This window comes from Arachis hypogaea, chromosome 1, assembly GCF_003086295.3.
Source record: "Arachis hypogaea cultivar Tifrunner chromosome 1, arahy.Tifrunner.gnm2.J5K5, whole genome shotgun sequence".
In the NCBI taxonomy this organism is placed as follows: Eukaryota; Viridiplantae; Streptophyta; class Magnoliopsida; order Fabales; family Fabaceae; genus Arachis; species Arachis hypogaea.
The window spans coordinates 93,746,271-93,774,216 of NC_092036.1; the positions used below are offsets into that span (position 1 = coordinate 93,746,271).

General features: G+C 37.9%; 1 protein-coding gene across 1 annotated transcript; it reads right to left on the bottom strand.

Annotated features, from left to right (window-relative positions):
* Window positions 1-16,484: 16,484 nt before the first annotated feature.
* LOC112696359 (probable inorganic phosphate transporter 1-7) lies at window positions 16,485-18,198 on the bottom strand. The gene has a single exon (XM_025749096.3). It carries the CDS (start codon window positions 18,157-18,159, stop codon window positions 16,585-16,587), a length of 1,575 nt encoding a protein of 524 aa, XP_025604881.1. The 5' UTR covers window positions 18,160-18,198; the 3' UTR covers window positions 16,485-16,584.
* Between the last annotated feature and the right edge of the window lie 9,748 nt (window positions 18,199-27,946).

Sequence of the window (27,946 nt, forward strand, 5' to 3'; positions counted from 1 at the left end):
GATTAGGTATTTTTTTTATGGTGTTTTATTTAAATCGGACGGTCCGATTTGTTTGAAGAAAAAATGAACTACAAATCAGAGAGTCCAATTTGTTTAAAAAAACTACAAATCGCATGGTCTGTTTTATATTTTTTATTTTTTTATTTTTTAATAAAAATCAGACAGTTCGATTTTAACATTAAAATTTTTTTATTTTCGAAATCACAGATTGAACCGTTCGATTTGTGATTGTTTGGAAAAAAATAAAACAAATCTGTGCCTCTGATTTATAGCTTCTATAACAAAATTAAACACTTCTCTTTTCATATAGTTGGGAGATACACTCTTCTCTTTCCCATAAAAAAGAAAAAGTGAGAATGGAAAGCACTCCTGAATGCTATGAACCTTTTTCTATTGCGGCGTGCAAGTGTCACACATCCAACATTGTATCACATTACTCAAATTTCAATATCAAATTGATTCAAATTCACCAAAAAAAAATTTTTGAAACATGAATATTGGTTGACCTGTCGAATATGACACTCAATGGATACTATTTTGTTACATGTGTTTCATATATATTTGAAAGAGCCTAGCAGCGGAAACGACAACAATGTCCAACACAAGAACAATATGGAAGCACTCACAACACAATATGGCAGCAACTATAACAAGCAAATATAGCAAGTAAAGCAATAACAAGAACACACCGAGATTTTAACGTGGAAAACCCCCTCAACGTGAGAGGTAAAAACCACGGGTCGTCCAGACCAATGAAATAACTCCACTATAATCAAATGAGGTACAAGAGAGTCTCAAACAAAGCACAAAAAAATGTGCAAATAACCAGCCAAAACATCAATGCACCAAAGCTCACAAATAATAGGCAAGAAGATGAAATATACCCAAAAAACAGAGCTGATGTCGAAGCCAATTTCTCCCTCTGAAGACCTCCAATTAAAATCTTCACCGTTCAGAATGAAGAACAAGATGTGAAGAATCTACAGTCCAAATTTCACGTCGATCCAACGGTGAAAGAATGAGAAACTGCCGTTCCAAAATTGCTGCTCTGTGTAAAACCGGGAAACCTAATTTCTCTCTTGCGAAACCAATTTATCCTACTGCAAACCTCCAATCAACATCTTCACCGATCAGAATGAAGAACAAGATGATAAGAACACGCAGTTTAAATTTCAAGCCGATCCAACGGTGAACAACTGAGAAACTGCCATTTGAAATTTACTGCTTTGGGCAAAAATGGGAATTCTGTTTTTCCCTCTTCTCTCTCACTTGGTGGCTATTCTCTCTCTCTCAAAAAACCTCAAAAAACTAAATTAGGGTTGTGACACTAGGGTGAAAGAATACACCCCCAAAATGTTGGGCTTGGGCCTCACAAAGGAGAGAAAAACCCAACAAATCTCCCCCTTCTCGACTAGGTGGAGGCCTTCGCCATTCCGGCGATCAAACAACATGTTTCAAACTTTTCTCTTGACAATGCTTTTGTCATCATATCAGCACCATTGTCATCAGTGTGAACTTTCTCAAGTTCCAACAACTTAGAATCTAACACATCCCGTATCCAGTGATACCTAACATCGATATGTTTAGATCTTGGATGAAAAGTAGAATTCTTGGCAAGATGAATAGCACTTTGGCTATCACACAACAAGACATAACGGTCTTGCTTAAAACCAAGTGCTGCAAGAAACTTCTTCATCCACAACAACTCTTTACATGCTTCAGTTGCTGCAATAAACTCTGCCTCTGTGGTAGAAAGTGCAACACACTTTTGTAGCCTTGACTGCCATGAAATAGCTCCCCCTGCAAACTTGACCAAATAACCTGAAGTAGACTTTCGAGAATCAATATCTCCTGCCATGTCTGCATCAGTAAAGCCAACTAGCAAAGGTTTCTCACCACCAAAACTCAAACTCAAGTTAGTTGTACCTTTGAGATATCTCATAATCCATTTAACAGCATTCCAATGTTCTTTACCTGGATTAGAGAGAAAACGACTCACTGTACCAACCGCATGAGCAATGTCTGGTCTAGTACACACCATAGCATACATCAAGCTTCCAACAGCTGAGGCATAAGGAATTTCATCCATTGCTTGTTTTTCCTCATCAGTGGTTGGACACTGCTTGGTACTCAACTTAAAATGAGGAGCAAAAGAACTAGCAACACATTTGGCATCATTCATGCCAAACCTTTGAAGCACCTTCTTTATGTACTTCTCCTGTGACAAATAAAGCTTCTTGGAATCTCTATAACGAGTAATAGTCATGCCCAAAATCTGTTTGGCAGGACCCAAGTCCTTCATAGCAAAGAACCTGCTCAACTGTTTCTTCAACTCATTAATCCTCAAAGCATTCTTGCCCACAATCAAAATATCATCCACATAAAGCAAAAGAATGATAAAATCATCATCAGAAAATTTTTGCACAAATACACAATGATCTGAAGTTGTCTTACGGTAACCATGCTTTCCCATAACAGATTCAAACTTCTTGTACCACTGTCTTGGAGCTTGCTTCAACCCATAAAGACTCTTCTTAAGCTTGCACACAAAATCTTCCTTTCCTTTAACAAGAAAGCCCTCCGGTTGCTCCATGTAGATCTCCTTATCTAAATCACCATGAAGAAAAGCTGTCTTCACATCCATTTGCTCAATCTCCAAATCAAGAGATGCTGCTAATCCAAGCACAGCACGAATGGATGACATCCTCACAACAGGAGAAAAGATCTCCTCATAATCAACACCTTTTCTCTGGCTAAAACCTCTAACAACCAATCTAGCCTTATACCGAGGCATAGAATTGTGTTCTTCATTCTTGATTCTGAATACCCATTTGTTCTTCAAAACTCGCATACCCTTCGGTAGCTTCACCAACTCATAGGTATCATTCTCAAGCAAGGACTTCATTTCTTCTTGCATAGCTTTAAGCCATTGAGCTTTGCTTTCATCTTCAACAGCCTCTTCAAAGCATTCAGGTTCTCCCCCATCAGTCAACAAAACAAACTCATGTGGAGAATACCTTGATGAAGGCTTCCTCTCTCTTGTAGACCTTCTGAGTGCATTTGCAGGAATTTCCAAAGCTGGTTCTTCATCTTGATCATCATCACCAACTTCATCAAGTATCGGATCAACTGTTCCATCTTCACCTGCACTTGTATCATGCTCATTATTTTGAGCTTCAACTCTACCATCTTCTACCATAGGCATAGAGGGAGTAATATCCAGCTCAGAAAAATCATCACTAGGCTGAACCATTGGCTTCTCCGCATGATCAACATCCTTCAATGTTTGGTCTTCAACAAAGACAACATCTCTACTTCGAATCACCTTCTTGTTAACAGGATCATAAAACCTGTAACCAAACTCATCCATGCCATAGCCAATAAAAATACACTGCCTAGTCTTTACATCAAGTTTAGATCTCTCATCTTTAGGAATATGAACAAAAGCTTTACATCCAAAGACTCTTAAATGATCATAAGAAACATCATTACCTGACCATACCTTCTCTGGCACTTCAAATTGCAAGGGAACACATGGTGTCCGGTTCAAGACATGAACAACAGTGCTCAAAGCTTCACCCCAAAAGGATTTTGCCAATCCAGATTGTGACAACAAGCACCTAACTCTTTCAACCAGTGTTCTATTCATCCTTTCAGCCAAGCCATTCAACTGAGGAGTCTTTGGAGGAGTCTTCTGATGTCTTATACCATGCTCTTTACAATAAGCATCAAATGGACCTGAGTACTCACCACCATTGTCAGTACGAATGCATTTCAACTTCTTCCCAGTTTCTCTTTCAACAGAAGCTTGAAATTGCTTGAACACATTCAAAACTTGATCTTTGGTCTTCAAAGTGTAAACCCATAATTTTCTAGAATAATCATCAATAAAGGTTACAAAATAGATAGACCCTCCAAGTGTTCTTGTCTTCATCGGCCCACATACATCAGAATGCACCAAGTCAAGTATCTCCGGCTTCCTTGAAGGTGGATGGCTCTTAAAAGAGACCCTGTTTTGTTTTCCAGCAAAACAATGATTGCACTTTTGCAAAGCAACCTTACAACCAGATAAAAGATTCCTCTTGGATAACATATTCATGCCTTTCTCACTCATATGACATAATCTCTTATGCCATAAATCAGTTTCATCAACAAACTCAGCAGCATTAACAACATCTTTCACAATCTTTGCTTGAGTTAAATAAAGAGTAGAGTGTCTTGTACCTCTAGCAACAACCATGGAACCCTTGGTGAGCTTCCAGCTATCACGAGAAAATGAGCTATCCAAGTCTTCATCACACAACTTACCAACAGAAAGTAAGTTCAACCGAATATCCGGAACATGCTTCACACGCTTCAAAGTCAATTTGGTACCGTTGGAGGTTTCTAAACAAACCTGTCCAACACCAGCACATTTTGCAATACCTTGATGAGCCATTTTCACATCACCAAAATCACCAGGAGTATAGGACGTAAACAAATCCCTCCTAGATGTAACATGAATAGAAGCACCGCTATCAATCACCCAACTAGTGCTATTATCAACAAGGTTAACAGATTCAAACTCCTCAACAACAAGAAAATCATCATGAGTTACATTAACCTTGTCTTCCTTGTTACCATCATCTTTATTTGTGCTCTTGTCTTTACTTGCCTTGGCTTTCTCCTTCTTTAGCTGCCAACAAAATCTCTTCACATGTCCCTTTTGACCACAATGATGACACTCAATATTCTTATACTTTTCTCGAGACTTGCTTCTGCTTTGATCTCTACCTTTAGGACCTCGACTTTTGCTTCTCCCCCTAGACTCAGAAACAAGAACATCTGAATGTGTAGTCGATGTACCTTGTGACTTTCTTCTCATCTCTTCATTCAAAACACTACTCTTGGCAAGATCCATAGAGATTACACCATCAGGAGCAGAATTGGACAATGACATTCTGAGAATTTCCCACGAGTCTGGTAAGGAGCCAAGAAGTAACAATCCTTGAACCTCTTCATCAAACTTGATGCCCATGGAAGATAACTGATTCATAATTCCTTGGAAATTATTCAAGTGATCTGTCATTGATGTCCCATCTGTATACTTCAAAGCCAACAACTGCTTGATCAAAAACATCTTGTTATTCCCAGTTTTCCGAGCATACAACTGTTCAAGCTTAATCCAAAGGGTCCGAGCATGTGTCTCTCCAATAATATGGTTCAACACATTATCGTCAACCCACTGCCTAATATATCCACAGACTTGTCTATGCAACAAAATCCAATCATCATCAGACTTATCATTAGGCTTCTCTGTACCAAAAACTGGTTGATGAAAATTTTTGACATAAAGCAAATCTTCCATCTTTGACTTCCACAAATCATAATTAGGACCATTAAGAGTGATCATCCTACTAGTATTAGTATTAGCTTCCATTGTTCACAGAATCACAAGCCCAGAAAAATACCAACAAGCTCTGATGCCAGTATGAAAGAGCCTAGCAGCGGAAACGACAACAATGTCCAACACAAGAACAATATGGAAGCACTCACAACACAATATGGCAGCAACTATAACAAGCAAATATAGCAAGTAAAGCAATAACAAGAACACACCGAGATTTTAACGTGGAAAACCCCCTCAACGTGAGAGGTAAAAACCACGGGTCGTCCAGACCAATGAAATAACTCCACTATAATCAAATGAGGTACAAGAGAGTCTCAAACAAAGCACAAAAAAATGTGCAAATAACCAGCCAAAACATCAATGCACCAAAGCTCACAAATAATAGGCAAGAAGATGAAATATACCCAAAAAACAGAGCTGATGTCGAAGCCAATTTCTCCCTCTGCAGACCTCCAATTAAAATCTTCACCGTTCAGAATGAAGAACAAGATGTGAAGAATCTACAGTCCAAATTTCACGTCGATCCAACGGTGAAAGAATGAGAAACTGCCGTTCCAAAATTGCTGCTCTGTGTAAAACCGGGAAACCTAATTTCTCTCTTGCGAAACCAATTTCTCCTACTGCAAACCTCCAATCAACATCTTCACCGATCAGAATGAAGAACAAGATGATAAGAACACGCAGTTTAAATTTCAAGCCGATCCAACGGTGAACAACTGAGAAACTGCCATTTGAAATTTACTGCTTTGGGCAAAAATGGGAATTCTGTTTTTCCCTCTTCTCTCTCACTTGGTGGCTATTCTCTCTCTCTCAAAAAACCTCAAAAAACTAAATTAGGGTTGTGACACTAGGGTGAAAGAATACACCCCCAAAATGTTGGGCTTGGGCCTCACAAAGGAGAGAAAAACCCAACAATATTAAGTATGTGTATTAATAGAACATAAAAAATACTTTTTAAGTTTTTCAACTATGGCACACAAAAAAAATGAATGAGTTTCTAAGTTTTTCAAATATAGCTCGCGAGAAAAAATTAATGAGAAAGAGATTGATGGAAAGTGGAGATAGCCGAACTTGATTTATGCTGATTTGCTCAGAAAACAACATGCAACCACTGATTCTAGATTCTACCCACGAAATTCGAAATGCTGGCTCAACTAATGTTACGAGTTGTTGTTTGTTACAAAGTAGTTGCTTTAAATTACTAGTTCCCCAAATATTGTGTAGGCTATATAGATAAAAATTATTACTATTATACTAAAATTAATTACTAATATATTTATATATAAATACATATATAATTTAATTTATTTTTAATATATATTTATATTTTAATATATATTTTATATTAATAACTAATTTTAATAATTAAATTTGGCGTGTGTATATATATATATATATATATATATAGAAAATCGATTTTGTTTCTAGTTATTGCAAATGAAGGAAGGACAATCATCCATACATACGAGTCCAAACCCAAGGAATGACAATTCACAAATATATGATTCTTTTCTCCAAATAAACGCATATTTTCACCTAACATGTGCTATCTCTATACATAAAACACTAGAGTGCTTATCGATGGACAATTGATTTTTTAAATAATGTGAATAATAAATTTTAAAATTGATTCAATAAAATAAAAATATACTACATTCTTACTGAAATTACGAAAATTACAAGTGAAAAAAAGAGATTACTGTATCCATAATTATATTATTCACTAAATTCATTATCCATCTATACTTTTTTATCGATATATATTATATTTATATCAAAATAAGACTTTGAGTGCCACTATAGAAATTAAATCATATTACAATCTAATAATAGTAATACTTCAAATTTAAAAACTTGTTTTAACATATTTGATATAGAATTTGATTTAACATAAAAAAATTAATTGAAAAGTTTTATGTTGTCTATTAAAATTTCGTTAAGCACTACTTTGTTAAGTTTTGTTGAAAAAACGTTTGAATACTACATTTTATAGTGCATTTATCGTTAGAATTTTTGTTATAGCAAAATCTTATTAATAATGAAGTCCAATGTGAGAATTGAGTGAGTTATTTATGTTTCGATTATATAGGAAAAAAGTAAAATTCCTTAGGAAAAAAGGATAAAATTCTTGTGAATATGATAGGAAAAGGTACCATCTTTGTATTGTGCACAAAATATTCAATTTTTGTCCCAGTTAGTGAGAGGCAGATAATATCATTTATTATCTTTGTTGTTACTTGTACTTATTTGGGCCTGTGAGGATAATATCATCCTTCAAATGTTACTATAATTTTGACCAACCAAAATTAAAAAAACAATAAAGACCCCTGAACTATAATCAGGCTAGTACAATGCAGTAAATATTTTTTGAAAAAATTAGGTCGGACAACTTTATGCTCACTAGTCCGCTTAAGCAAGTGTCGGGGGTTCGAATCCCGCCTTGTGCATGCAGTAACCCATTGGCCAGCGGCAAATCCTTAAATGAAGCTCAGTACCACGACGGATTAGTCCTTGATCTGTCAGGTTGGAGGATACCGTAGGAAACAAAATATATATATATATATATATATATATATATATATATATTATACACACAATATTAAGAATTTTCATGTATTATTAGTCATAGTCAAATTTCCAATCCAAATATATCTATTACAATTTACAAGATACAAGATAAGAAATTTTACCGCTAAAAGTAAGATTTTAAGTGCGTACAATGCAATAATTAAATGAGGTAGCTCAGGCTGTGGAATGAACGAAACCTATAATACTGCAATTCTGCAAATAAAGTGCTTTTAATTTAAGCCTATCAAGTATTAACTCTTGCGGTGGGTCAAATCCTAACATTGATTAAGGGTTTGTTGCTTAATGAATGTTAATTATATTCATTAATTCTCAAAATTTGTGTTATTTAATATATGTTTGGTTTACCTAACTATTGTTGTTATGTTTTATTTTTGGAATTGATTAACTTGTGTTCTTAAAACACATTTTTAAAATGTAATAATAAGATTTTTTCATTATTTTTAATATATTCAATGTATTAATTAGAAATATAAAAACTTTTTTTGGTAGCAATTTTTATAAAATATTTTTTATGGTATTTTTTACCTATGTTTTTAGAGTACAAATTAGTAAAATTCTTAATTATTTTTGTGACTAAATTAACTCTAAATGGTTTAACTTTTAAAGATGCATATTAAAATTCTTGTCCATAGAAATTATTAAATTTTTTTATTTCAATAATACATAAAAATTTTCGATAATTTTGTTTTCAAGTAATAATTTTAACATTATTCTAAGAATACATAATAACTAAACTCTTCTGTAAATAATACTTTAAAAAATTCCACAAAATCATTTGATTGCTCACTTAAATAGCATTACATTATAATAACTCAACTATCTGCATTCTTAAATGCATTCTTTCATTTCTTTTTCTTTTTTTTTCCTTGCAGCATATGATAAATGAAACCAAGAAGAAGTAAATAATGTCAAGGCCCTATTTAGATTTTGATGGAAAGTTTTATACTTTTATTAGCATTATTCTTGTTGAAATTTTTAAAGGTTAATTTCCTCCAAGAAAAAAAATAGAGATAGAAGCAGTAATTAGGTGGGCTAAATATATCTTAAAATAATACAATATTTAATTAAGAATAGTAAGTGAGTGTAATTAATTTTCTTAATCTGTGTCTTCAAATCCTTGTTTTTCTGGGATGTAACGCTCGTCTGGTAATCAATAATAATCAATGTGCTAGATTGGAACTAGGTTGATCTACATTAGAAATTTGTACTCCATCCTTGTAATATAAGCAAGGTTATGGAATAAAGTCATAGCTTTAATTAATTTAATTTGTGCTAACTCCTAAGGTTATGTAATTAAGTGGCTGCTGAGAAAAAGATTTGGCTTAGGAGGTTGGTACGAGGGAGCCAAACTTTTCACGTGCAGTGTGTTTTTCATGACACTAACGCTATCACATCTTAATTATTTGAAATTATTTTTCTAATTTGTGGGGTGCAAGTGCAACGTATACTACTTAATAATTTATCCTATTACCATGAAACAAAAATCATAACAATCTGGAAGCTCAAATTATTCAAAGTGCATTAATATGGTCCCCTATCTCAGTTTTGTTTGTTTTTTAGCAACTTACACGTACCATGTCCTTATTAATTTTTTTTTTCCCCACGTATTCATAGATGAAGATAATGTTATCAATTTTTTGCATGAACCTAATTAAAGGGTTGGATAATGCGATACGCTTCTACAAATGTTATCACAGAGCGACCAATGAAATTACTTTAGTCACTCTCTCTCTTTCCCTTTTTAGGCTTAGATGATTTTCAAGCACTCCGATCCATGCTTTACTTAATTAAACGAACTAAATGGGTCTCATCTAACGGTCGAAAGCAACAGATTGTGATCACAACAAGAAGATTTGTTTTACTAGCTATAAACCACTCTAAATCTCTGGAGTTTAGACTTGTTTGCTTAAATTTTAGAATACACAATAAATTAAACCTGTATGAAACTTATTAATTATATGGGTTCATGCACTCACTTCTCCTCCCGTAAAAGTGGATTATTTGATGAGAAGACAATATAAAAGGTGAAGAGCAAGTTGTGTGTGAGCCTAAATATAAAGACGTAAGTGTGTTTCTTTGTTTAAGGATTTTGTGGACAAATTATGAGCATATTAGAACTCAAACTTCATTTAAAAGGGCTGTTTCCCCTTTTTTCCTTGCTATATTTCCGAATCAAATGGAATGGTTCTTTCATGGGATCCAATCTGTTTTTACTTTTTCAGAAATTTTGGATCCAAAGTGTCAAATTACCATTTGAATGATTTTTTGAGTAAATAATTAAATTCATTCCTAAAAGAATATTTGTTCTTTAAATTGGTCTAGAATATATTTTTTTTAATTAAATTCGTCTTTACAAATTTTTAAGTTAATCATATAGTCCGTCGTCCATCAATGTTGGCGTTATAATTTAGTGATATGGCATGTTAAGTAATATAAATGTACACACCTAGTTTTAATTACCTACTAATATAATAAATTTATAAAATTAGATCAAATTAACTCTGAATTGAGATATTTTAATGTCTTAAAATTTTTTCAATTTAGAGTTGATTTGATCTAATTTTATAAATTTATTATGTTAGTAGCTATTTAAAACTTTCAGGTATATATTGTGGTCAGTATAATCACTTAACGTGTCACATCAATAAATTTTAATACTGTCAGTAATAGGAAAACTAATATAACTAACTTAAAATCTTTAAAAGATAAATTTGATTACAAAAATTTTTTCGAAAACTAATTTGTAAAACGAGTGATTTTTTATTCTTCCACTTTTTTCATATACAAATAAGGGTAGTGCATATTTATATATTTCAACAAATTTATGTAAACCCACTATTACATATAAAAAGAAAATCACAAATCCTTCTACTAAGTGATAGAAAAGGTCATTAGTAAAAATGGGAAAATGAAGAAGAAGAAAAAGTATTGAATGATTACATGTCATTTTATTGTTTGAAACTTATACTTCCATAGATAAATGAGAGAATACAATGGATTTAAGAATTTAACTTGCCATCATAGTCCGAGTAGCATGGGTATATAAGTTTTTGGGGTCAGAATGGATTATTATTTAGTAAATCACTAAATCCACAATAGCCACACGGCAAAATGGTTAATTGAGTTTGTTGGCCTGTAAAGCTTATTGGACTGGGCCCGAAATTGTGATTTAAACAATATTGTGATAATTATCATTCTAGCATGTCCAAACATAGAAACCGAAAACCTTGTGTATTTTCGGATGGGCTTAAGCATTCAAATATCTTCGAGCCGAAAAGGAACAAAAATAAATAAACAAAACTCTTTTCAAAAAGCATCATTGAGCACCACTAATGAGTATGGTGGTGACTGGTGAATCTTAAAATAATATAGTGTAGGACCATGCTATGAATATCACTCAACATAGGACTCAAATGTCACTATTTGAGGACATGGTTTTATTATTTTCTGTTGCTTCAATTATTGAAGTTGCAAGTACGTAGTGCATTCTTTTGAGTCTTGACGATTCTTCCATGTCAATTCCTCTTCTGATGCTAGAGCATCATCATCTAAATTACTAACACCAACCAATTATTTTCCGCAAATTATTCATGTTTTTAGTATTATGACGATGATGATGTTGTGGGTAATAACTAGTCAATGTTGTGCAGTAATTTTGTTTAGGGAAAAAGATAAATTAGTCCTTGAACTTTTAAATTATGGACAAATCTATCCCTGAAGACCTAAAAATACTAAAACACTCCTTACTATTCAAAACGTATGACGGATCGATCCTTCCGTCCAAAATGCTCTCCCAGACCTAACGGAGAGAGGTGATGTGTCGCTGAGTTGGCTTGTGTTGGACCTAGACGACCGTAACACGACGGCGTATTTGTGTTTGCCCTATGTGTTCAAATGGAACTCGTTCACCATTACCGTTGTTCATTTTTGTGAGTGGTTGAAGGTGGTGGTATTGTGCAAGCTTAAATGGGCAGTGATGGAGTCTCATCCAACACACGACGCGTTCAACTGCCGCCAACCGTAAAATGCGTGGAAGCTGCAGAGAAGAAGGACGAGATTGTGCCGACATGTAAATGCGGGGTGTACGCCATATTGTACAAATCAAGGACGGCGACGAACCCTAATAGATTGTTCTTTGGGTGTCCATTCTTTAAGGTATGTTGGTGATTTTATTTTGTCAATTTGATTATACGGGAGTTGATTATGTTTTGTTTGTTCTGGAATGATGAGCATGCAGCTGAAAAATTCCAGTCACTGCAAGTTCTTCTTATGGCTGGATGACTATGTTTCAATAATAAGAGTTCTTGAGAAGTTTATTACGGAAAACGAGGTTGATGATCTGAAAGTGTATCTTGAGAAGAAGGTAGTGGAACAGAAACTGATTGATTTGGAGAAGAAGGTGTTGTATCTAGAGAAGAAGAAAAATGTTAATCTGTATTTGGTTATTCTTGCAGTAGTTTCTGTAATTTTTGTTTCTGTTATTGCCAATCTTGGCTGAAAAGTAGGTAAAAAAATGATGTAATGTAGTATGGGATGAGTTTCCATTTTGTTGTATGCTTTTAGAACAAAAATGTTGTAGCTAAATTATGATATATTAAGCAAAGAAATTGGCCTAAGCAAGTTAATGGCATAATTATTTAGAGATATGATTATATATGTAAAGCGTAATTTAATCTCATAAAAGTTTTGTTAATATTAACAAAAGAAGTCAATAACATATCTATTGCCAAAGCAAGGCATAACTTAAGCCTGCACGGTATACATAACCACATTGTTTTCAAAAAGAGTTGCTCTGTAAAATAACAGTGTTTCCCAAAAAGAGAGCATTAACTAAAGTTTATACATAATCACATTGTTGATGTCATGACTAAAGCCTAAACATGGAGCATTAACTACTTGGCTTGTTTAGTCCTGGAGTGGGGATGAACTTAAACAGCCGTTGAGTTGCTTTGCCTGCTGTTGATCTGACATAAAATTCCAACCGTGGTTGGCTACATCACCAATATCCTCCTGTAAGCATGTTAGGAACCACTTCCAAGATTCTTTGTTCTCTGATCTTGCAACTGCGTATGCAACCACGTAGAACTGGTTGTTAGCATCCTGTGCAATAGTAGATAGTAGTTGTCCCCCATGGTATGTTTTAAGAAATGCTCAATCTAAGTGGATCAATGGTCTACAGCTACTCTTGAATCCTTGCTTGCAGGCCTCAAAACAAACATACAACTTGTCAAACATAGGGGTTGCTTGAGGCTGAAGAATCAGGTCTAGCAATGCAGAAGACCCAGGGTTACTTCTATGTATCTCTAATAAGTAATCCCTCAATTTTCCGTACTGTTGGCTTTCGCTACCCATGATCCTCTCCCTTGCCTCCTTCACAGCTCTATACACCATCTTTAGGTGTGCAGTAAGGTCAAATTCATCTTTTAGAAAATCAATAGCTTCATGAATTGTCATATGCGGGTGTGTTGCCATCCTCTTCTCCACCTTTTTACTGATCCAGTGTTGATCAGTGGCGTTGCTTCCAAGGTCCCTTGCACAAGTGTGCTCGTTTCTATACGTCTTGACTTGGAAGCATTGTAGTTGCCGATTGTAAGACAAGTGGGCAATCCAAGCACACTCTTCGTCCTTGCACCCAACCCTGCCTCTTTCCTTGTCATTCTTGATCTAAACCAACTCCCGGCCTTCAGCAATGAAGGTATCATTTACCACCTCTTTGAACCTCTCAATTGTTGCAAACCTTGTTCCAAGCTCAAATCTTCCCTCTCCGAAACTATATTGGTCGTTGAACTCAGGCCACTGATGTTTGTTTCCCTCATCCTCAGAAGAAACGGGTGTATGTAGCTCCTCAGATTCATACTCCCATATAATATCATTACCATCCGTGTCTACATCACTCATGTAGTCTACCAGTGCTGGCCTTGGTCCTTTGGCCCTATTGGGCTCTGTTTTAGGCCTACATCTATTGGGCTCCCCTGCAGGCCTATATCCACTGGGCTTTCCATCAGGCCCACCTTCCTCGGGCTCATGGGCAGGCCCTTTCTTTCTTGCAGCAGACCTTGTTCTTTGAGACACATGTCGAGCTTGCTTCCTGGGTTGCTTACTTGGCTGAGGGGTTCTCTTAGAGGAATGAGGCACTTGTTTCCTCTTCCCTCTGCCAGACCCACTGACAACAGCTTCTCCACTATCACTGTTACTTTCATCACTGGGAGGTGGAGGTGTATATGGCTCATCCTTTGCGCTCTCGTAACTATCGTGCTCCGTCGACAACTCACCCAATTCATCCACCTCGACACCAACATCATCTTCCTCTGCCTCAACGTTTTTCTTGCCAGCACAATCTACAGGCTTTGGGTCATCAATAGGATGATAAAAAAATATATAGAACTCATCAGTATCTTTATTTGTCATATTTGCTTGGCGCATCTGGTTGATGCCTGCATCTCCCCTCAGAACATGCAGCTCTGACTCCATATCCTTGCTCTTTGGATCATACCAGTATGCCTCCTTGTATGATTGATATCCCAATTCTTTGAACAGTGTTATCAAATCACCGAAATTTACAAAGTCCAGGTCCATGGGAGGGGGGAGGGGAACCTCTCAACCTTACCATCGACATAAGCCAACTCACCAGTCGGAGCCCGTTGAAAATAGCCCCCGTGATGGAAAACAGGAATCATGAAAATATCTACCATCTGCATCATTGTTTGACTCAACGATTACCACTAAGCATTAGCAAATAAACAACTACCTAAGCCATAAACCACACACAACTCATCTTTCATGCCCCTCCCAACACTACATTACACCTAAACCCCAACCCACGACATGCACAGCAGATAACGTTCGAAAGTAACAGTCACATTCAGTTTCGCATTAAGGGTACTTACCACTACCGATGACACCCGCAACTCCACCAACGAAGCTTCACTAGCGCAACGTTACACGAAGACGACGACGGGAAGAAGATCAATCATTTTTTTTGGAGGGAAATGATCATACATATGTGTGTTAGGGCTTCTTTGGAATTGTGTGTGATTGATATGGGCTTCTTTGGAATTGTAACGAAACTCAAGGACTACAGCCAACGTTCTCAAAACGTTGCTATTTTCAATCATAAGGACCTATTTGTCCAAGACTTTTTCCAAACGGGCACACCAAGCATCCTCAACGGTCCCGTCTTGCCACCTAGGTCCAACACACGCCAACTCAGCGACACATCACCCCTCTCCGTTAGGTCTGGGAGAGCATTTTGGACGGAAGGATCGATCCGTCATACGTTTCGAATAGTAAGGGGCGTTTTAGTATTTTTAGGTCTTCAGGGATGGATTTGTCCACGATTTAAAAGCTCAGGGACTAATTTGTTCTTTTCCCTTCTGTTTAATATTAGCAACTAATCACTCACCATACATTGAAAATAGATTATGAATAGTTGTAATTAGGGGTGTAAGTTATCGAACCGGGCCGAAAATTACCGCAAATCGAACCGAAAATTATAACAACTGATTTGAACTGAAAAAATCGGTTTTTTTTATTTTTTCTGACAAAACCGATCGGTTCGGTTCGATTTTCGGTTGGCTCCATAGAAACCGAACCGAACCAAACCGAACCGAACATATGCATCCATTTCAATGTTTTAACCATTTTAATCTTTAACCTAACAACAAAAATCCCTAACCCCTAACCATTTCAATATTTTACTCTTATTATTTTAGTTTATTGACTATTTTAAATCTTTAATTATTGTGATTCATATTTTTCTCATTAAAAATAAAAAACTGAAAAAACCGACCGAACCAAACCGCTGTTGATTTAGTTCGATTCGGTTCGATTGTTATAAAAGCAACAAATCGAACAATTCTATGTTTGTAGGAACCAAACATATCGATTCGGTTGATTTTTAGTCTAAAACCGAACCAAACCAAACCAATAACACCCTAATTGTAATAACGTTCGTATAAAAATAAGTACAATTCCTCTATTATAATTTATGTTTAATTAATAATCCTCTACCCTTATTTGCTTATCTTGTGTGCTGCCGTGTCCCTTAATCAACTTTCCAATATCATGTTTTTCTCATAATTCATAATTGCTAATAATCATTTAGGTTGTTTCCCATGGAAAGTATTAAGGATATTATTAGCAGTATATAAGTAAGCATCATTAGCCAGGAGACATGAATGGTAATTAACAGTATTAAATGTTGGGCACCAAAAAACAGTATTAAATGTCCAATAACAGCAAGAAAATCTATATGATCCAAATTATAAAGAATTTAACTATCATATATCTTTAGAATTTCTAAAGATATTTGTTAATATTGTTATTATAAAAAAATTTAAAATTTGTATTTTAACAAATAAACAATAAAATTTAAACTTTATGTGTCAATTATAAAAAATTTAAATTAATAATTCTACTATACATTCTTATAAAATATATTAACTAAATTTTTAATTAAAATAGATAGAAGTATAGTGTCAACTGAAAAAATATAGGTAGACAATAGTAAGATAACCATCCGTATATCTAGTAAATTAAACATCCGTTGTTTATATTATTCAAAAAAATCATTGGTTACCTAAGATTGCCCGCTTCAAATAACACAATTATACTTTATTTTCAAGTTCATCTTCCTGCTCATGCTCACCTGATATCTCCTCCAAAGATTTTCCTTTTGGCTCAGGCACCAAAAATGTAAACAAGAACCCTAAAATGTTAACCACTCCTAATACTAGCAAGGAATTCTTGATACCGATACCGGGAGGATAACCGGCATCTGTCTTGGTCTTGTCCGGACTCTGAGCCAAGTATAGGAATCCAAAAGTACCAATCATAGCACCAAGCTTGCCGGAAGCCGAGGAAATCCCATGGCATGTAGAGCGGAATCTTGCAGGGAAGATCTCTGCAGGGACGACGAAAGTGGTTGAGTTAGGTCCAAAGTTTGCGAAGAAGAATGTTAACGAATACAACACCACGAATCCAATGCGATTCTCTTTCAGAGTCCAGTGCTCATAAGGAATTGCGAGGGCGAACATGAACACTGTCATGAAGAAGAAGCCAACCAATTGGATGGTGAATCTTCCGATCTTATCAATGAATGCTACTGTAAACCAGTATCCAGGAATTGTACTGCAAAGAGCTATAAGCGTTTGAGCTCTCGCGATCTTGAAAACTTTTTCCAATGCGTTCATGGTTTTCGCAGGAGGAATCCAACCGATTGCGCTGAAGATATCTTTCTGGAAGAGATTCTGACTGTAAAATGCAACATCAAGCAAGAACCACGTACTTGCTGTTCCAAGCAAATGTAAACCATGGCGAGCCGCGAATTGCTTAGAGAACAAGCCAAAATCCTTAGTTTGATCCTCTTTCTTCAACTCCTCTGCTTGGAGTTCCACTTGCATAACTCTAGACATATCTTTTGCAGCCTGCTCCATGTTCTTTGCAACCAATGCCGTGTATCGCGCGGTTTCTGGCATCTTCGTCCTCCAATAGTATGTCAGTGCAGCGGGAAGAGCCCCAAACATAAGAATTATTCTCCACGCAAAATCTGCTTCTGGAACAGTTGAACCTACTGGATCAACCTCATAGGGAGGAGCATCGAATTTCGCCTTGAATATCGATGAAGTAACGATTGCAAATATGCCTCCGGCCAAGATTCCAAACCCCTGCATTGCGAAGATGGCGGCGATAAACGCACCGCGAGTTTTTTTATTTGCGTACTCCGACATAATGGTTGCAGAAAGCGGATAATCTCCTCCGATACCGAATCCCAGCCAGAACCGGAAAAAGCAAAGCGTCGTCATAACCGACTTTGGTTCCCGGCCGAACGATAGGCCGGAGGCGACAGAGCAAAGCACCATAAGCAGCAGAGTCATGCCGTAGACTTTCTTTCTGCCGAGCTTGTCACCTAGCCAACCAAAGAAGAGCTGGCCAGAAAGTGTTCCGATGAAGGCTACGCCGTTAACTGCGGCAGAGACATCGGGCGGCAAGGTTCCCGGCTTTGGTGCACCGTCGACATGGTAGTATATACGGCCAAGTAGCTTGGTTACAAGAGAGATACAAAACAAGTCATAGGCATCGGTGAAAAATCCCATTCCTGCAACGATAATTGCTGTGAAATGGTACCATTGTGTTTTTGCCACATCAAGTGCATTCAACACTTGAAGTTGATCCTTCTCCATCTATGTATAGTTATCTCTCTATCTTTATTTAATCCCAAATAAACTGCACCTACATACAACTGTTGAAAAGATAAAGAATGTCCAAGTATTAATATTACTAAAAAGACTTATTAGAAACTATTGTATTGTATGTTGTAACCTTGATGATTATATACTTCTAAGGTAGAGTGTACATGTAGCTATTTTAACTACCATAATAATAGTAATGAATTTATATTTTTATAAAGATTAAAAATATACATAGCAAATAAAATAAAGAAAAAATCTAGGGACAACAACTTTTGTGTTTTGTAGTCAGTATTTAACTATCAAAAGTGAGTGATATTTTATTATTTGATGTAATCTCACACCTTTAAAAATACTATTGATAGCCAATTAATGATTACAAAATACAAAAGTTGCTACCCTTAGCACTCCTCTAAAATAAATACCAAAATAAGAGATTTCACAAAATATAACATTTATTTTTTTTTCCTGTATCTCTGTACATTCTCAGCATGTCAGGCTAAGTACTTAATAATAATCGCTATAACATGCTACTACTATTAATTGAAACACATGTAAATAAGGTAATGTGAATATGATATATTTTCAGTTTTCATACGCAAAACAGTTATTCTTCAAAACAAAGAGACAAGTAATGACCTAAATTTATTTGGATAATGTAATGCTAATTTTTGTATGTCAATGTAGATCTTTTTAAAGAAAATTTATGTATAAATTTATTTGGCTAATGTAATATACCACAATTTTTTTCTCTTAATGATGATTGATAAAAAAAAGAAAGATGTAGTCACATAATGTATGTATACATAGTAAAATTACACAAGAGTGAAAGAATGGAAAAAAGAGCTAACTTAAAAACTAGAAATGAAAGAAACTTACCAGCAAAAATGTGAGAAGCTTTAATGAGTTTTGACTTTTGAGAGAGAGGAAGAAGAAGAAAAGCAAGTGAAAGAGAAAAGAATTGGCTTAGCGCAAATACGGTAAAGAAAGTAGACAATTATTTATAGATAACAAAATCGAAGCAAAAAATAGAAAGGGGAGAATTCAATAATTCATTACACAGCTATAGCCTACAGTTGTGAGTTTTGTTGCTCACCGAAGATTTTGGGATTAAGGTTGTTCTCCTTTCATTTTGATCCCTTGGATTGATTTATATTCAATCAAATGGTTCTCTTTGAGTCAAGGTTGTTATAACTTAGATTGACTTCAGATTCTGACATTTGCAACTATGTCATCTGTTTGATTTCAACAAATTTTTGTAAAATGCTACCGATAAATATAAAAAATTAGAGAAAATAATACTCTCCTCTTCTACGAAATGTTAAATAATATTTATTTTTTTTCTATTTATAAAATATACATTTTTTTACAAATTAAATAACATATATTTTAATCTATTTAATTAAAATACTCTTTAATAACTATTGTTTATATATAAATTAGTAATAATTATTTTATTATTTCAAACAAAGAAATAATAATATAAAATATATACTTATTATTATTGTAATAGTTTTTATATTGATTAATGAAAAAATATTAAAATAATTAAAATTTATTATATTCATAGTAATATATATTTTATAATATTATTATAGTAGTAAAAATAATAATATAAAATGCATTTATTATTATAATATATTTTATTTATTTTTAATTTTTTATTGATTATGAAATATATTAAAAAAATTTTAGATTAAATACTTTTGTAAAAGGTTAAAATATTTTACATCATATAATAATAATAATAATAATAAATTATTGTTAAAGTAATAAGTTTTATTTATTTTTAAGATTTTATCATTAATTATAAAATATATAAAAATTTTAAATTAAATAATTTATAATAAATTAAAATATTAAAATAAAATAAATTTATTATATTAATAATAAATATAAATTTTATAGTATTTGTTCATATACTGGCCCAACGCTAAGGACTAGGTCCAAACGACAAGCCCAACCCACAGGGTTGAGCCTCACAGTACACCGACCTTCCCCCGAAAAGTTGGTTCTCACCACGACTTGCTCTAAGGAAGTCGGAAACGAGGATTAGCTGGCAGATAATAACTGCCCCTAAAATCTCTCAACCCACTTCCAAGAGTCATATCGCAACTTCCCTAAGATAAAGTGGAACTATTCCAACGGTGGTTATTGGTTCACCACTATAAATACACTAACACCCCTCAGGTATCTCTAAGTCCCAATACTCTCTAGACCTGCTCACACCCTTGCTGACTTAAGCATCGGAGTGTCTTTGCAGGTACCACCCCCCCGTCCACTCACGCTCACAAGTTGGACGGAGGCCCCAAAGGTGCGAACCCATTCGAAGGCTTCCCTCCTCAAACGATTGGGTCAACCTAACAAATCCAGCCCATTAATCTCCGGTTACCCATCGTAACATTGGCGCCGTTGCCGGGGAACCGAGAGATCAACCAGTAATGGCGGACAACTCACCAGAGGATGATCATATAGTGTCTGATTCCGAACAAAAAATTTCAGATACCGGAAACAATGACGCGGACCTGACCCTTCACCAAGGAACCAACGACCAGCATAGAGAAGGCACCTCTGGGCTTAAAAACCCAAAGGTAAACTCCTCGGAAGGACGAGAATCAGGAAAGGAAGGGCCACCCCATGCAACTGAGCTAATGGGGTTGGTCCACGGTCACCAAGATCGTTTAGAACAGCTGGAACAGGAATTAGAACGACAACGAGAAGTAGAGCGAAATCTCAGGGAAGAGATAGAGCAAAGAAAAGAGTTGGAAGAAAAACTCTTGAAGCTCGAATCTTCCCTTAGAAGTTGGAACTCCCGTGGTGACCGAGAAGAGTCGCCCCTGGAAGGAGAGGACCCGTTCAGTGAGGACATAATGAGGGCAAAAGTTCCAAGAAACTTCAAAAGCCTTGATATGAATCTCTATGACGGAACCACAGACCCGAAGCATCATTTAAGCAATTTCAAAAGTCGGATGTATTTGGCTGATGCTTCTGATGCGACTCGCTGCAAAGCTTTCCCGACTACCCTGTCGAAAGCAGCGATGAAGTGGTTCGATAGCCTCCCCCAAGGTCGGTTACCAGCTTTGAGGATCTCTCGAGAAAGTTCTTAATGAGGTTCTCCATCCAGAAGGATAAAGTAAAGCACGCACCGAGTCTCTTGGGAGTTAAACAGGAGGTCAGAGAACCTCTACGGGACTACATGGAAAGGTTCAACAAAGCGTGTTTGGAAATTCAAGACCTGCCCATAGAGGCAGTTATTATGGGGCTAGTAAATGGACTTAGAGAGGGCCCCTTCTCTCAGTCCATATCAAAAAGGTACCCTACCTCTTTGAGTGATGTACAAGAGAGAGCAGAAAAGTACATCAACATGGAAGAAAATGCCAGATTACGGGAGCCAAGCTGGCGACAGGGGCCCCTTCACTCAGCAAAAGAGAAAGAAAGGGAGCCCAAGAAAAAAGAGGAGGTCAGACCCGACAGGCCAAGGAGATATCACTCCTATACTCCTCTAAAAGTCTCCCTAGTGGACGTATACAGAGAAATCTGTAATACTGAAAGGTTGCCGCCCCCCAGACCCATCAAAAACAAAAAGGGAGGAAGCCGCGGTGACTACTGTGAGTACCATAAGATGTATGGCCACTCAACAAATGATTGCTACGACCTTAAAAATGTGATAGAAAGGTTGGCCAGGGAAGGCCGACTTGATAGATATCTTATGGAAAGGTGAGACAATCATGGAAAAAGAAAGCAAGATGTTGAGGACAGAAGAGACCCACCACCACAAACTCCGAGAGACACATACATATGATCTTTGGAGGATTCGCGGGAGGGGGACTCACTAAATCATCTCGCAAAAGACACCTAAAGCGACTTTATCAAGTCGGAAATGAGTCTCCCGATCTCCCAACCATCTCGTTCACCAAAGAGGACGGACAGAGGATCATGCCCGGGCACGACGACCTGGTGGTGATAACCATGATCTTGGCAAATGCCAACCTCCACAGAACCTTGGTGGACCAAGGGAGTTCGGCGAACATCCTCTTTAAGCCCGCATTCGACAAACTAGGGTTAGATGAAATGGAGCTAAATGCTTACTCGGACACCCTGTATGGGCTAGGAGACATGCCAATTAAGCCACTGGGATACATCCCCCTCCACACGACCTTCGAAAAGGGGAAAAATTCCAAAACTCTGAGCATCGACTTTATCATCATCGATGTCGGATTGGCGTATAACGCCTTAATCAGCAGGACTACGCTAAATCGGCTCGGAGCGGTGGTGTCAACCCCTCACGTTTGCATGAAATTCCCAACACCTAAGGGAATAGCGACGGTACGAGGAGACCAGAAGTTGGCGAGAAAATGCTACAATGAAAGCTTGAACCTCCAAGGAAAGAGCAAGGAAGTTCACACCATAGAGTTCGGAGGAATAAAAGCTAAAGAAGAGCTGCGGTCACAGCCAGGGGGGAAGGACTGAAGAGGTTTAAATCGGAAAAAAGGAAGGAAAAAATACCAACATAGGGGCCAGCCTCGACGGAAACTTGAAACAGAGGCTGATAAAGCTCCTGCAAGATAATTCTGACCTCTTCGCTTGGAAAGCTTCCGACATGCCAGGGATAGACCCTTAGCTCATGTCCCACAAGCTTTTAGTACATCCCGGATCACGACCCGTACAGTAGCGCAGGCGCAAGCTCGGAACAGAACGAGCTCAGGTGGTGGAGGAGCAAGTGCAAGCCCTCTTGGAGGCTGACTTCATCCGAGAGGTCAAGTATCCGGCATGGCTAGCAAATGTAGTGCTAGTCAAAAAGTAAAATGGCAAGTGGAGGATGTGTGTCGACTACACCGACCTGAACAAAGCGTGCCCTAAAGACCCATATCCCCACTTCCCAGTATTGACACCCTAGTAGATGCAAGCTCAGGGTATCAGTACTTGTTGTTTATGGATGCCTACTTGGGATACAACCAAATCCTAATGTACAAGCCGTATGAGGAAAAACTTCATTCATCACACCTAGAGCAAACTACTGCTATGTGGTAATGCCTTTTGGATTAAAAAATGCTGGGCCACATATCAAAGGTTGATGAATAAAGTGTTCACCCCCCACCTTGGGAACTTAATAGAGGTCTACGTAGATGACATGCTGGTGAAAACCAAGGAGGAAACCGACCTCTTGACAGATCTCTCGCAAGTTTTCGACACCGTAAGGGTACATGGGATGAGACTAAATCCCACAAAATGCACCTTCGCAGTGGAGGCAGGAAAGTTTCTAGGGTTCATGCTAACACAAAGGGGGATCGAAGCAAACCCCGATAAGTGCAAAGCTATTCTAGAGATGAAAAGCCCGACTTGTCTAAGGGAGGTCCAACAATTGAACGGCCGGCTCGCCGCCTGTTTCGAGGGTTACCTGAAACTGTAGGTCGATCTCGGATGAGATTTTTTGTATCAGTCGGAGCTGTCGTGTCCGACTTGTTGAACAGAGTGATTGGTGCTGATCCTTCGTCACCAGAGAGTGGTGGTACCTGCAAGGGACTCCGATGCTTAAGTTAGCAAGGGTATTAAGCAGGTTTTTTGTAGGATCAGAGTATGAGTTATACCTGGGTGCTCCAGTGTATTTATAATGGTGTGGAGTGACCTTTCTGGAGATAAGATAGTTATCTTATCTTATCTTATCTTATCTTTGAGTGAGGTCATCTTATCTTCAAGGGAACCACCCTTATATCTATAGGCTTGGACTGCCTTAGGATTTGGGTCGTGTTCCTCTGTTGGGCCCTTTTTGGGCTCTTCCTGGTGCTTTGGCCGAGCTCTTCGAGAAGAGGTCAGATTGTCCTGATCTGAAGAGGTCGGTTGCTTTGTCTGTAGAACATCCCGGGTTGGACAGCTCGACCCCAGGTATGAACAGTGCCCCTGCTCGAGCTCGGTCTTTTTTGAGGTCGAGTCTTAGTTTTAGGACTTCGATCCTTCTCTGGTGAAGCCGAACTCGAGCATTTTGTCGACTTCTTCTATGTAGGATTTTCTTCTTTTTTGAATATGGAACGTTTTCCTTTGCTACTTTAAAAGCGCGCGCTTTTGTATTTAGCGCTTTTGGTCTTGGGAATGTGCGAGGGTTTAATACCCTCATTAATTAGTTTTAATGCTCCGTTTCTTTGTTCTTTTTTTTTGAAACGGTTTCTCTTATTTATTTCGTAACTTCTCTTTTCTTTCTCACTTTCTGTTTTCTCCTGCATTCTCGCGTTTTTCTCCCTGCGACATTTGTTGCTTTCTTTGCTGTGAAGAGCGGCTTCCGGATTCCGTCTTCCATTTTTCACTCCTGTGAGTCTTTTCTGCTCGAGAGGTAATTCTAATCCCTGCCGCTTCCGCTTGTCAGCTCTCTCCAGAGTTTTCTCTTTTTTTTTTCAGGTTGGTTCTCTCTTACTTTATTCATTGCTTGAACTGTGCCCTTTTTGATTTTAGAAAGTTTGAATCTTTTGCATTGCCGTACATCTGCTTGTTTACTGTTACTGGGGGTTTCGGGGTTTTTTTGGTATGGACTTTCTGTCTCTTTAGGGTTTGTGCTGTTTATTTCTCTTCTTGGCGATCTTCAGGAATCCTCTTGCTTTCAAAAGGTTGCTTCTTTGATGTTCTTTTTCCATGTCGATAGTTTTTTTTGTTGATAAATTGCCACAGGAGATTGCCTGCTTCTTTTATATCTCTGAAAAAGGTTGTCTTTGATGCCTTCTCCTTGAGCTGTCTTGTTTGATTGCCTTGTTTTGTTGACTAGGTTGGGACTGTGGGAATGGAGGGTAGTTATTTTAATGTTTTTACCTGTGACTTGTGACCTTCTGTTCCGAGTGTTGTTTTAGTTGAAGAGGGGTCGTTATCGGGGTGTGAGTTTGTAGATCCCCTTGAGTCCTTGTTCTGTGGCTGCCTCCAAAGGATGCCCCTGGATCTTTGGTGTGGGTCCTGGAGTTTCCTTTTGTTGCTCGTACTGTACTGGATTATCTTTAGCTGAGTTGTTTTGCTTTCGTCCGAGATATTTTTTAGTAATCTAATTTTCTTTTCTTATTGTAGGACTAGTTGGCCTCATGTCTTCTCGCAAAAATATTGTTGAGACGTCTTCCCAAGTCCCTGAGGGCATGGCTGATTGGGTGGATTCTATGGTTCTTCTGTGTGTTTCTGTGGTAAATACTGAGTTTTGTGTAGAGCTGCGCAAACATCATAGGGTTTGTGGTAGCGGTGCCCAGGAGAAGGACTATAAGCTTGTAGCGCCTGGCACTGACGAGAGGGTTTGTTTTCCCACCTCGGTCGAGGGGGAGCGTCCCTTCTTCTACGCCTATGAATATTTCTTTAGCCAGTTGAACATTACTTTTTCCTTTACTGCTTTTGAGACCAACTTGTTGTGGTCGTGTAATGTTGCCCCATCCCAACTTCACCCAAATTCTTGGGGTTTTATAAAAATCTTTCAGTTGCTGTGTCAAGAATTAGACGTCAAACATTTTCAGACTCTTTTCCTCTACCTCTTTGTCTCGACCAAGCCCAGGGCAACTTCTTAGAAGAAAGCTTCTTGGGTTTCTTTTAGATCTGCCCAAGGACACAAAGTGTTTGCCATGTATGATGAGTCCTTTAAGGATTTTAAAAACTATTTCTTTAAAGTTCGAGCTGTTGAGGGGCCCCGCCCCTTTTTTCTTGACGAGAATGATGAGCCTGCTTTTCCTCTAGAATGGCAAAAGAATGTGACAGTGTCTTGTTATACCTGGGAGATGCTTGACGAGGTTGAGCGGGCTTTTGTGATCGTTCTAGAAGACATATGAGGGGAACCCCCCCATCTTGATACCAAAAAGTTTTTGGGGGACCCATCCCTGGTCTGAACTGTGTTGGTTACTGTCCAACTTGTTTTTTATCCTTTGTTTCTTTAGCTTTGCTTCCTCTTATCCTGTGATTGTAATGCTTTGCTGTGGTTAATTCTGTTTTTCAGAGATGTCAAAAAATAATGACTCCATGAAGGCCTTCAAAAAGGCAAGGAAGGCTGCTGCTGCTCAAAACATATCGGCCAAGGCGGCAGGAGAGGGATCCTCTCAAGTTCAGGTGAAGATGCCCGTGCCGAGTTCACCCGGGCCAAGGAGGGTGATCCCTACTCCCCTGGTTCGTCTGGCTGACCCTCCACAAACTTCAGCTACTGCTTCTGGCACTCCTATTCCGAAAAAGCAAAAAACATCTGAGCCCTTTAACCTTGATGCCCCTGATTTTAATGCTGTCGAGTTTGTTGACCAACAAATTGCCCCCTATGGAGGTCTTTCAATGGATGATGTGTCCATTCTTCATCACCTGGAGCTCATAACTAAAAGTAGTGTGAAGATGGCTCATATGGGCGTGGCTCTTTTTCGAACTGCTCAGGGTATCCCGGTCCATACTACCAAATCTTTCATGATGGAGGCTAAGTCAGAATTTGATAGGATAAAAGGTTTGAAGGAGGAGCTGGATGTAAAGTTGGCGCAGGTGGAGAAAGAATTAGAGGGTGAAAAGGCTAGTTATGTGGCTTTGGCGGCTTCTGTGAAGTTGGCCAAAGACACTGCACTGAAGCACAAGGAGAGCTATATTTCGGCTTACAGGGAAGTGGTGCATCTTCGGCGTGAATTGGAAATTGCCCAGGATGATTATGCCGAGCTCCAGGGTCACCTCGTGGGCAGCGTGACTGCTGCTTATGAGAACTTAAAGGAATAGATTCGGGTTCTTGCACCCGAGCTCGACCTTGCCCTCTTTAGTCTTGACAATGTTGTGAGGGACGGTAAGATTGTCCCTGACGATCCTGATGATGATGATGCTGAGCCTCCTCCTGCGCCTGCCACCAAGGCTTCTGTCATGCCGACTTCTTCAGCTCCTGCAGCCAGAATTGAGTCAGAACTTGACTATCAAATCTTGAACCGAGAGGATGGGACAGTGGATGCTGTGCCTCTACAGACTCGCCCTCTGTTCCGAGGGTTATTTGAAACTGTAGGTTGATCTCGGACGAGATCTTCTGTGCTGGTCGGAGCTGTTGTGTCCGACTTGATGATGGTGGCTAGAGCCACCGTGTCCGACTTGTTGGACTTGGTGATGGTGCTGATCCTTCGTCCCCGGAGGGTGGGGGGTACCTGCAAGGGACTCCGATGCTTAAGTTAGCAAGGGTATTAAGCAGGTATTGAGTAGAATCCGAGTATGAGTTATATCTGGGTGCTCCAGTGTATTTATAATGGTGAGACGTGACCTTCTGTGGATAAGATAAGTTAGTTATCTTATCTTATATTTATCTTTATCTTCAAGTGAGGTCATCTTATCTTCTAGGGAACCGCCCTTCTCTCTGTAGGCTTGGGCTGCCTTAGGATTTGGGGCGTATTCCTCTATTTGGGCCCTTCTTTGGGCTTTCCTGGTGACTTGGTCGAGCTCTTTGGGAAGAGGTCGGGTTGTCCTGACCTGAAGAGGTCGGTCGCTTTGTCTGTCGAACATCCCGTGTCGGACAGCTAGACCCAGGGTATGAACAGTGCCTCTGCTTGAGCTCGGACTTCTTTGAGGTCGAGTCTTTGACTTTGGTCCTTCTTTGCTAAAGCCGAACTCAAGCATTTTGTCGATTCCTTTGCAGCAGCTTTTGAATGTAGAACGTTTTCCTCTAAAAGCGCGCGTTTTTATATCAGCGCTTTTTGGGAACGCGAGAGGGTTTTAATATCTTGGTCTTTTATTTTGAATTTCTCAATCAAAAAACGGTTTCTCTTCTTCACTCTTTTTTTGTAACTTCTCCCTTTACTCTCTCATTTTCTGTTTCTTTCGTAGTTTCTTC

Excerpts from the sequence above, each read along its gene's own strand:
- LOC112696359 (XM_025749096.3), bottom strand. The coding sequence starts at position 18,159 with ATGGAGAAGGATCAACTTCAAGTGTTGAATGCACTTGATGTGGCAAAA.